Below are 12591 nucleotides of genomic sequence, written 5' to 3'. Positions count from 1 at the left end.
ACATTGGAGCATACAACCAGGCACTATAAAACTGAGTTCATAGATGTTGATTTCAGTGACATCCAGGTGGAATTCTGTGCACTGGGGTTTACCAACATGACTAAGTCCCACAAGTACATACTGTACCCATGCCCATGCGTGCTCCCATTAATTATCCAGTTCTCTTATAATAGGAAAAGTTTCCACTCCCTCAGGAGTTCATGAATCATGAGCATTTGGTGAACTGGAGTCAGTTGTACAGCACTCTATGTGCACTAACCATCAGCCACCCATCTACGTTAATTTCATTAAGTCCTTGAAGCTCTATGATTTACAACCCAGAGTTTTGAAGATGGAGGCATTAAGACCAGTGAGTGTTTTGCGATAATCTTCCAAAGTCTTATAGGTTCTGTATTTGTTCCTGTGGATTGGAATGTCGTAGTTGAAGAATAGAGGGAGAGAGAAGACCAAAGAAAAATTGATAGTAGTGAATACTGGAAATTGTAATGAAGGATGTAATGACTGAACACCTTGAAAAAAATAGGGTTGAGCAGAGTCAACATGTAATTATGAATGTAAAATCAGATTAACTGATCTGTTTTAATTCTCTCAGATGCCACTTGACACCCAGTGCATATAGTGTATTTGGATTTTCAGAAATAAGGTCCTGCAAAGGAGGTTAAAGCACATGAATTGGATTGAATGTACTGATGACTGAGAATAAATTATCAGACAATAATTAAAGAGTGGAAATAAAGATATCATTCTTAGGTTGGCAGGCTGTATTAGGTGCAGTATCAGAGGAATCAGTTCATGGGTCCCAGCTCTTCACAGTCTCTGTCAGTGATTTAGCTGAGGGGACTAAATGACATACAGAGCTCCAAAAATTTGCTGTTAGACTATTCCGCAAATTACAATACTTTGACATTCCTCTCACCAGGGCTCAGAATCACACTCCTTTTCCCTCATTGTCTACTGGTTTCCACACTATTTATTTAACTATTTAGTGTGTGTGTATGTGTGTGTGTGTGTGTGTGTGTGTGTGTGTGTTTAACACTTTAATTCATGTTTTCTCTATTATTATGTGTTGCATTGTCCTGCTGCCACAAGGACAACAAATTTCATGACAGTGTATGCCAGTGATATTAAACCTGATTCTGATTGTATTTCCAAGTTTGCTGAAACTCTTAAGCTAGGTGGGAGTGTGAGCATGGATGAGAATGTAAGGACACTTGGAAATGTAGACAAATTCAAGTGTATCGAGTGATGCATTTGGGATTAGGGCAGTACATTCACCATGAACAACAGTCCTATCGACAATGTTGCTGAACAAACAGACTGAGACATACAAGTACATATTTCCTTGAAAGTGGCAACGCATTTAGGAAGGCTGGTGCAGAAGACATATGTTACAGTTGCCTTTATTGATCAGCACATTGAGTACAGGGTTTGGTACATTGTTGCAGCGGTACGGCGATATTGCACTTGAAGAAAGATGGGATTAATCTAGAGAGGGTGCAGAAAAGACTCACAAGGATGTTGCTGGGGTTGGAAGGCTTGAGTTATAAGGAGAGACTGTCTAGACTGAGTCTGTTTTCCCTGGGGGTGGGGGGGGGGTAAGAGGCTGAGAGGTGACCTTATGGAGATTTTTTAAATCATGAGTGGCGTAGATAAGGTCAATGGTCATAATCATTATTTCCATATTAGGGAAGTCTAATAGTGGGCATATGTTTAAGATGAGAGCGGTTCCTTACAAAAGCTGGTGATTAATCGGAATGAGAAAGTGATAAAAATGGATACAGTTACAATGTTTGAAAGACAATTGGACTTGTCTATGGATAGGAAAGGTTTGGATGGATTTGGGGCAAGTGCAGGCAAATGGGACGAGCTCAGGTTGGCAACTTAGCCGATGTGGACAAGTTGAGCCAAATAGTTTGTTTCTGAGCTGTATGACTCCAAGTTGAGTTGGTGAGTAAAATGACAGATGGATTGTTTTCCACTTTGCTGAGCATAACAGAAAAGCAAAGTATTTGTTAAATGCCAAGAAACTGAGTGGTTTCTTTGAGCAAAAGGACCAAACTACTGAAAAACAAGGTGCTGAAAGCCAACGTACAGGCACATGAATGAGAGAAAATAGACATGTTATCTTTTATTTGAATGCAGAAGTAAAAGCTTCAACCCATTTACAGCTTTGGTGAGACCAAATCTTGATTATTGTGACAGTTTATCTCGGCCAAAGAAAGCATGCACTTGCCATAGAGGGAGGAGTCCAGGACAAGTAGGCCATTTGAAGCAGTGATGGAAGACATATCATCACTCAGAAACTGGTGAATCTTTGGAATTCGGTACTCCAGGGAATGATGAAGGCTCAGTCATTCTCCAATGAATAAATTTCTGAACATTAAGGGAATCTCTTTGGGGTGATTGCTTGAAAAAAGCACAAAGTCTGAAGATCAGACTTTCAGTGGTGGAGCATGCTTGAAGGGGCTACTCCTGTTTTAATTTCTGAGGTTAAGTCAGTTGACTGCAAATAAATATTTATTACTCCAATAATCAGATTACCCTGCACAACTATTCATGTTTAACTTCTTTGCTTTCTATTTTTATTTTCCAACATTAGGTATTGGTGGCTTAGAAGATCACGTATTAAAATCTGCCACGTTGTCAACTTCTCCTTTATGCCCACCTTTTACACCTTTGAACTTTGAAGCAACCCCCATTGTACGAGTAGCTGTGGAGCCCAAACATCCATGTATGTGGGTAACATTCTCTATTTGTTTCTAGTATACATGCTATTTATTCAGATTGGTTAATACATTATTCTAGAGTTCATCCTGCCATGGCATAGTTTGTACCAAGCTCATTTTATTCATTACTCCTGTATTTGCTGATCTGTATTAGATTTATAGTCCAACGGTGATATGAATTTTAAAACATGGTTGAAGCATTTCTGAATTATAGATTCATTCTGTCCTTTATTTCCAATATTTATAGATTCCTATCTCCTGCAGTCTCAAATGTTCATGATTTCACTGCTGGAGACAATCTCAACAGCTACCCTAGCCCCTAACACGATATTTACTCCAAAGCCTCCATATCTTTGTCTTTCCCTCCTTTTTAATATGCATCTTTAAACCTTTCTTTTTGGCAATAATTTGGTTATTCATCCTGAATTCTCACAAAATTTTTTGTCAAAATAGCTTTTGAACACTCTGCTGTGAAGTGATTTGAGGTGCATTTGATTTATTATAAGCATCAACTGTTTCTGTAAAAAAAATTAACCCTATCTATAGAAACAGAAGTACCAATGCTCGGTGTCCATTTGCCATGAAAGGTTCAACAAAGCCAACAGCAGAAGAATTTGCACAGAAAGTTGACCTGGTTCCATGTCATGTTTTACTGCTCCTGAGCTTAAACTTTCTTAAATTTACATTGCCATCAAGTCGAAATGCGACTTGGCATTATCAGTCAGACTGTGGCATGCAAAGATATTTCTCTCATTTTTTACAATAATGGAGAGGAAAATATCCTGGTTCATCCTGCCTTTCCAGTGCATTTGTATTGTAATATATTCATCCAAAAAGGCATTTGATCTGGGGAAAAGTGTAATACCAGGTTAAACATTCTGAAAAAAACCCGTGAAATTCCACCCTGATCTCCTTAGAAATTGAAACCAGGTAATCACACCACCTCTGGTATTTCTTTAGATATGACACAAAATTCTTTGAGCATTGCCTGAGAATTAAGTAATTATTTTTCTGAGTCACACTTGTCATTGAACACTCTCAGCCTCTCTCTGAGCTGCACCTTGCTTCTATACATACTTACCTCTTCTCTCAGACCCTGACTCCCACAATGATACCGACATCCAATCCCTACATACTGATTTTGTCCATAGAATCTAACCGTATTTTCTTTGAGACTGCCATGGTGCATCTTGCAATATAAACTATGTAAGGTCCTTTTGGTATGGTGATCCGTGTAAGAGCCCTTTACATTGCCAATGAAATTCAAGATCTCATTTTCAAGTGAACTTCATCAGCACAGAAGGATACTATTTGGTCCATCGTGTCCATGTTAGTTTTCTGTCAGAGCCTCTCTAGTTTCATCTCCCTGTCCCTTTCTTTGTACCCTTACATATTTCTCCAGTTCCCTCTTTTAAGGCCAAAATAGAACCTGCCCCTGCCATTTCTGAAGGCAGAGCATTTGAGATTTCAACCATACATTGCATAGTCTCCTATTACTCTTTCTGTCCAGATGACCTAACATTTAATATAATCCATCAAATCTCCCCTCAGCCTAGTGAAAACACTAATCTAGCCTTATAACTGTACTCGCTCATCCCAGAAACACTTCTCATGATTCTTCTTGACCCTCTAATATCTTTCACATCCTTCCAATGATATAGCAACTAGACTGAATAAGTCACCCCATCCGAGAGCAGACCAAAGTGTTGCATGGCTTTCTCATTTTTATACTCTATGCCTCGGTTGATGCGTGGAATTGTGTATGTCAGAGTAATCACTTCCCCAGCTTTCCCTACTACTTTGAATGACTTATGTGTGCACGTCCGAAATCCCTCTGCAACTACAACCCTTTTAGAACAGTATACTTTATTCAATATTGTCTCTAATAATTCTTCCTACCAAGTGCATCACGTCGCTTGCTGAAGTTACACATAAAAGGTAACTTAAAAAGCTTGGCACCACATGAGTTCCTTGTCAGACTTTGATACTCCATTAAGAGTGCTGTAGCCTCCACTCTACCTTGTATTGTGTTTATCACTTACAGATGATGGATAGATGGGAAATATGCCTCATATTAAAGATACGTTCTCCCATTCCTTTCTGAACTTCTTTTGCTGAATATTATGATGAGCTTTTTTCATTTCCTCTGGGATGTAGCTTTTATGAGAATTGCTAAATGCTATCTGTTTCAGCTAGACTTTAAAAATAGATACGGTTGGAAATCTGGAGAGTTCTTGGACATAGGTAGAACAGGCCTTCTTCAATTACTTTCTGAAGATTGCTGAACCTATTAAGGTGCTGTAAATCAGTATTCCTGCTAATGAAAGACCAATAAGTGGCCCATTGAAATTCATTGCTGGGACTTCAGTGTAGTATAGGTTATGTGGTACAGCAGTTCCATTGCATTAACACCTGCAGTTAATTTTCAGCATACACATCACCACCAACTGCAATAGTTGTAAACAGATGGGTAATGGTTCAATCAGTATTTGTTATTGCTGTTAGATCAAATGTAAGTCAACGATAGTATATAAAGATTTTAATGCTTACACTTTTCAGATCTACTCACCCCAAGGGGCCTATCTGGCAGTTTCTTGTAATAAGAAATAATGTACTAAAGGTTTTTAGGATGTTTGTAAGTCCACAAAAGGAAATTAGAATTATGCTGTTGAGGAAAGGCAGTTTTCAATTGGAATTCCATAAGGTGGGGACCTCCATGATGAAAAGCGTAGCTTTGTGGATGGAATTATTTATTAAGGGAAATAGTTGGTAACTAGGGGAGAGGGTTGTGTTTACTGTACTATCTTCTAAAGCTGTAGTGTGCATAACCTTTGGATTTGTTTCCTTTATTCCTGCAGGTGAAATGCCGCAGCTGGTGAGGGGAATGAAGTTACTTAACCAAGCTGACCCATGTGTGGAGGTGCTAGTCCAGGAGACAGGAGAACACGTATTAATAACTGCCGGAGAAGTCCACCTCCAGCGTTGCTTAGATGACCTCAGAGAAAGGTTAGAGAGTAAACAGCAAAATGCAGCCTGGTGCCTTCAGTGCAATTCCTCCAGTGATTAGTGGAGGCCAATGCAATGAACATATTCTCATGATGTGGCTCTGAAACTTATCCCTGGGTATTTACTCATAAAGTAATCCATATGTAGATGTTTAATATAACAACATTTTCAAATTAGATGCATTTTAAAACCTCTCCAGGCATTGACTGTGCTCCTGGTGGGAAGCATCATCTTCATGCCAATCCAACAGTATAAAATTAAACTTGATGTTGCTTTGTTTGACTTTAGAGCCTAGCTTCCCTTTCCAACTGATCAAATCAGCAACAGAAAATTGTGGTAAGTGAAGAAACATGTTTTTAACAAACCTTAGATCCTGGATAGGAGGCCAGCCACCACATATAACAGTAAACTTTTTCTCTAACTGAATACCAAGACTTGCATGTAATGTGCATAATATGTAATGGATAGTTACGGCACTTTACAGAATGGATGCTATGTACATTGTAATAGATCCAAAGTTTGAAAAAATAATTGAAGGTCACTTAAAGATTATAAGATTAAAGTCAGCTTCAGAGCAACTTCCATCACATAAGTAGCTACTTGAAGTTACGTTGTTAGATCGGTGGTCATGAAGCACCTTCCAAGTCATTTTCTGCAAATGGGATATTGGAGAATTGTAATTTGTGAAGATTTGGTATAATATTGGTAAGAGTGATTTGTGGTGGGGAAACGATGTTGATTTGCTGACCATGTGAAAGTAGTTTCAGGAGACTCCAGAAGTCAGTTGCTTTCTGGGATCGTGAGCCTTTTCAGGAGAATAGAAAGTGGAGAAACATATGAAGGTATTTTTCTCAAAAGCATTAAGTAGTGTTGAAATGTACATAGATGGGAGAAAAATAGATAAGAGAAGGAACAACTGCTTTTTATCAAGGATTTTGTAGAATGGAATAATCAGTTTACGTGGACCAAGATAAATTTCAGACTCCTTACACTCTGGCCCATCTAGAGATAATAGTTTAACTGATGAGGAAGTAGCAGCTGGCAGATGAAGCCAACTGTATGGGGGCATGCAAGTTATTTGTAAAAAGGTAAATTGATTGAAGAGGCATTTTCAGTAACAGAGTAATAACTGATGGCCATTGGTGTTTTAAAATGTTGATAAATTAGAGGACATTAATATCCATCTCGATAAGGGGACTGTGTAACACATTAAAAATATTTAGTCCTTTGCAACCATCTTTTGAGATTGGGCCAAGTCTTGCTACTGCACCAGCTAATATTGATGTATTTAGCAGAATAGGGAATCTGGGACCTCAGTGAATGGAAGGCTCATTTAAGGTTTGAGAACGATTCATAGAGATGGTCAGTGCAAAAGGGGAAAACATGACATTTGTAAACTTATAGCAATTGATTATGTGCAGAAGTGAAATGGAAGTCATTAAATTAAACAATTTCCAAGCTGTGAAGATTGATTAGAATTGTATTTGTAATTATCATACCATTAAAGAGGTACTTAGGCTCAAATTACACAATTTTCCAAGATGGTTTTAATGAACAATGATTGTGCAAATCTAGTAGGTTCTTAAAAATAATATAAGGCTGTTTGTGGATGATCAAGCTGAATAAATCAATCAACAAATTAACAGGTAACAGCAAATCCTTTAATCTGGTTATTTTGCATATAATGGCATATGTGCTAATGTTGTCTTTACTGTAATGATATAAATAAAATGCGTGACAAACCATTGCCTGGTACATAAGGGACTTGAAATTCTCTTGTTTACCACTGTTTTCGTGCTTAACGAGAAGAAATTTAATGAAAATCCCATTCATTTCTTATTGCACAATTCTCACAGGACACTAAATTTATTCTGTTAGATGAGTTCATTCACAGAGTGTCTAGACATGTGCATTGACTTCAAATGGCATAATACATGTTTTGAAATCACTGGGAGTAAAATTCAAGGTTAACTATATATGAGTGTCCCACAAAATTCATTTGCAGGCTGTTCATATGAAGCAGTCCTTTAAAAATCAAGTGAAAATTGCTTCTACGTGAGTAAAATAAAGGCCAACCTGATCTGGTCTGTAACTATGGAGTTCAAAGTTCAAAATACATATGTCACCATATATAACCCTGAGATTCACTTACTTACAGGCATACTCAATAAATCCAAAATAGAATAATAACCATAACAGAACCAATAAAAAAACTGCACCAACTGGGGCATTCAACCAGTGTGTAAAAGACAACAAACTGTGGAAATAAAAAAGAAAGAAATAATAGTAATAATTAAATAAACAATGAATATCAAGAACATGAGATGAAGAATCCTTGAAAGTGAGCCCATAGGTTGTAGGGAAGTTTCAAGGATGGGACAAATGAAGTTGAGTGGTGTTATTCCGTTTGGTTCAAGAGGCTGATGGTTGAGTGGTAATAACTGTTCTTGAACCTGGTGGTGTGAGTCCCTTCAAGGACATTAGTGTTTCCATACCAGGCTGTGATACAGCCAGTCAATGTACTCTTCATTACACAATTAGAGAATTTTGTCTATGAGTTTTAGATGTCATGCTGAATCTTTGCAAATTCCTAAGGAAGTAGACGTGCTGGCGTGCTTTTTTCATAATTGCACTTACCTGTTGGCCCAGGACAGGTCCTCCAAAATAATAACACCAAGTAATTTAAAGTTGCTGACCTTCTCCACCTCTGATCCTCCGATGAGGACTGGCTCATGGATGTCTGGTTTCCTCTTCCTGCAGTCAATAATCGGCTCCTTGGTCTTACTGGCATTGAGTAAGAGGTTGTTCTTGTGTCACCACTCAGCCAGATATTCAATTTCCCTCCTATAGGCTGATCCTGTCCCACTTTTCATTCACCCTACGACATTGGTGTTATCAGCAAAGTGGAATATACATTGAAGCTGTGCTTAGTGCAAAATGAGTAGAGTGGGGGCTAAGCACACAGCCTTGTGATGCACCTGCGCTGATGGAGATTATGAAGAAGATGTTGTCAATTCAAGCTGACTAGGATCTGCAAGTGAGGAAACTGAGGGGCCAATTGTTCAAGGAGGTATTGAGGCCAAGGTTTTGAAGTTTATTGATTAGTTTTGAAGGGATGATGGTATTGAATGCTGAGCTGTGGTTGATAAAAACATCCTGATGTATGCATCTTTGCTGTCCAGATGTGAGAATTGAGTAAAGAACCAATTAGATGGCATCCGCTGTCGACCCTGTTGACTTAGCAGGCAAATTGGAGCAGATCCAAGTTGCTTCTCAGGCAAGAGTTGATATGTTTCATCATCAACCTCTCAAAACGCTTCGTCACAGTGGACGATAGTCATTGAGGCAGGTTACCATATCCTTCTTAGGCACAGACATAATTGACGCCTGCTTGAAGCAGGTGGGTACCTCATCTGCCGAACTGAGAAGTTAAAGATCTCACTGAACACTCCAACCAGTTGATCAGCACAGGTTCTTTGTACTTGACCAGGTACCCTGTCGGGGCTGAATGCTTTTCGTGGGTTCACCCTCCTGAAGACTGCTCGCACGTCAGCCTCAGAGACTGAAATAACAGGATTATCAGAGGCTATGTAAGTTTGTGATGGTTCCTCTACATTTTGATGGTCAAAGCGAGCAGAAAACGTATTGAACTCATCTGCAAGCGAAGCCCTATCGTCCCCTAAGTCCCTTGATTTAACTTTATAAGAGGTGATAGCATTCCGGTCTGCCACAACTGACAAACATCCTTCTTTGATTCAAATTCAATCCAGAATTGCCACTTCGCCCATGAGATGGCTTTCTGGAGATTGTAACTGGATCTCCTGTATCTTTCTTGGTCACCAATCTTCAATGCCTCTATTCTTGTCCTCAGCAGATGTCAGTATTCATTCAGGGCTTTTGGTTGGGGAAGATGCTGAATGATTTTGTAGGGACACACTTGTCTACAACTGTTTCAGTTAGGTCTGTGCCAACAATGGTATATTCATTCAGATCCACAGATGAGTCATTGAACAAAGCCCAGTCCACTGACTTGAAGCAATCCCATTGCCGTTCCTCTGCTTCCGCCTCTTGCAACCACCTTTTCGTTGTCCTAATCTCCGGAACTTTGCTCTTTATTCCCTGCCTGTATGCAGGTAGGAGAAGACAGCCAAGTAATAAGATTTACCAAATTGCTGAGTATGGAACAGATGGATATATTCTATGTATGGCCTGCTGAGTTCCTCTAGCATTGTGTGTATGTGTGTTGCTTGGATTTCCAGCATCTGCCAATTTTCTTGCACTTGGCTTTTCAGTATTTATCCAATTCCCTTCTGAAAATAGCTGCTGAATCTGGTTCAATCATTCTTTTAGATACTGTATCCCAGATTATGGCTCACTATCTTATAAGTCTCTTCATAATAACCTTAAGTCTTTGATCATCAGCCATTTATCAACTATACACCATACGATCACCCTGTCCTTGAATTCCTTTCTTTCCAGGTACGTGGAACTTTCTTGGGCTTTTTTTTCTGGTACATGGAACATTCTTTGCTCAAGGCCCGTTCAATTAGCCCTCCACTATCTATTTTCCAATGACCATCTTAGTCCACTAAGGAGAGGTGAAATAGCTCATCAATTATTCTACAGATTTCTGCCTGTTCCTCCATGAAATCCATCTGCAGACTTTCATTTCCTTCATTGACTTCTCGATCTCCACTTTTAGCATAGCTAGCCATCAACTGTCACCATTTTCCCACTGACTCCCACAAGTGTCTCAATTGCCTTTCCTTCAATCTTGCCTCTTACTACTCAGTTTCATTCTCCCAGTTTTAGACCATTAGACTATAAGATATAGGAGCAAAATTAGGCCATTTGGCCCATCGAGTCTACTCCACCATTTCAGCATGGCTGATCCATTTTTCCTGTAAGTTCCAGTCTCCTGCCTTCTCCCTATATCCCTTCATGCCCTGACCAATCAAGAATCTGTCAACTTCTGCCTTGAATATACATAAAGACTTGGCCTCCACAGCTGCCTCTGGCAATAAATTCCACAGATTCACCACTCTCTGGTTAAAGAAATTCCACTTCATCTGGGTTCTAAAAGGACACTCCTCTATTCTGAAGCTGTGTCGTCTGGTTTTAGACCATAGGAGACATCCTCTCCACATCCACCCTATCAAACCGTTCGATAGATTTCAATTGGGTTACTCCTCATTCTTCTGAATTCCAGTGAATACAGACCTAGAGCCATCAAACGCTCTTCATATGACAAGCTATATAATTCTGGAATCATTTTCGTGAACCTCCTTTGAACCTTCTCCAATTTCAGCACATCCTTTTTCGGATAAGGGTTCCAGAACTGCTTACAATAATCCAAGTGAGGCCTCATTGATGCTTTATAAAGTCTCAATACATCCTTGCTTTTATATTCTAGTCCTCTTGAAATGAATACTAGCATCGCATTTGCCTTCACCACCACAGGCTCAACCAGCAAATTAAACTTCAGAGAATCCTGCACAAGGACTCACAAGTCCCTTTGCACCTCAAGTTTTTGTATTTTCTCTCCATTTAGAAAATAGTCAACCCTTTCATTTCTCTACCAAACTGCAGGACCATACACTTCCCAACACAGTATTCCCTCTGCTACTTCTTTGCCCATTCTCCTAATCTATGGTCTAAAACTGTAACCTCACTGCTTCTTCAAACTGCCTGCCCCTCCACCTATCTTTATATCGTCTGCAAACTTATGCAATAAAACTATCAGTTCCATTATTGACATATAATGTAAAAAGAATTGCTTCCAACACAGACCCCTGTGGAACACTACTAGTCACTGGCAGCCAACCAGAAAAGGCTCTGTTTATTCCCACACTTTACCTCCTGCCAAACAGCTACTGCTTTATCCATGCTAGAATCTTCCCTGTAATACCATAGGCTCGTAGCTTGCGAGACAGCCTCGTGTGTCACCTTGTCAAAGGCCTCCTGAAAATCTTTTCTCTTCAGTACATCTTTCTTGATGATTGCTCATTTCAAACCAATGCTTCCGATACTTTTTCCTTAATCAAAAAATTATCTTCATCCTGACAAGGCCTTTGACCTTGTCTACTCTATTTCCTGTATCTCAGTTCCCAAACCATTTTCTTCCTTCCCAAAATGAAGAAATGAAGTACCTCTTGTTCTTACTTTTCAGCTCGTCAAACTGGATTCAGTGGAGAACCCTCCATTTTAGTTATGTCTGATGTGATGTCACCAATAACTCAATCTCTCCATTCCCCCCCGAGCATTCGCTGGAATTATTCTTTACTTAACATCTAACCTCTATTCAATTACCAACAACACAACTTCTCTTCCTTTCCCCTGCTGTAACATTCCAATTTCTGCTGGATCATCCCATAATTAAAATACCTCACACTTACTTTTTATTTATCTTCCCTTTCCATTGTCCAAAGGACCTAGAAAAATGTGTGAATAATTATTTATTTACGTTTATGTTTCTGCAATTACTGCCGCGCTCTAATCTTGTTTATGGCTGTTAAAGCACATAGTCTATTGCAATATTCTCCATGAATGGGCAAACAGAATCTCTCCAAGGTAGAAGACAAGTTCTGTTTGTCTGCTAATGGAGAAATCTGAACAAGAAGTTGAGCAATACACACAAAATGCTGGAGAAACTCGGCAGGGAGGTGGCAGCTATAAAAGGGAGCAAACAGTTGAAGTTTCGGCCAAAACCTTTCATTAGGACTAGAAAGGAAGCTAGGATAAGATGATGGGAGGAGGGGGTACAACTACAAGCTGGCATGTAATAGGTGAGACTGCGTGAAGGGAAATTGGATGGGTGCGGGAGAGGTGATGAATTAAGAAGCTGGGAGGTGATAGGTAG

At 39.4% G+C, this 12591-nt stretch overlaps 1 protein-coding gene across 3 annotated transcripts in view; it reads left to right on the top strand.

Annotated features, from left to right (window-relative positions):
- Positions 1-12591, top strand: part of efl1 (elongation factor like GTPase 1) — a 319698-nt gene that overhangs the window by 228610 nt on the left and 78497 nt on the right. For all 3 annotated transcript variants that reach the window (XM_063065853.1, XM_063065850.1, XM_063065852.1), the window contains 2 exons: positions 2600-2731; positions 5585-5732. In XM_063065853.1, the coding sequence (XP_062921923.1) occupies positions 2600-2731; positions 5585-5732 (280 nt within the window). The remainder of the gene's footprint in view (positions 1-2599; positions 2732-5584; positions 5733-12591) is intronic.

This window comes from Mobula hypostoma, chromosome 13 (assembly GCF_963921235.1).
Source record: "Mobula hypostoma chromosome 13, sMobHyp1.1, whole genome shotgun sequence".
NCBI classification, from domain to species: Eukaryota; Metazoa; Chordata; class Chondrichthyes; order Myliobatiformes; family Myliobatidae; genus Mobula; species Mobula hypostoma.
This window is presented reverse-complemented; position numbering and strand designations above follow the sequence as displayed.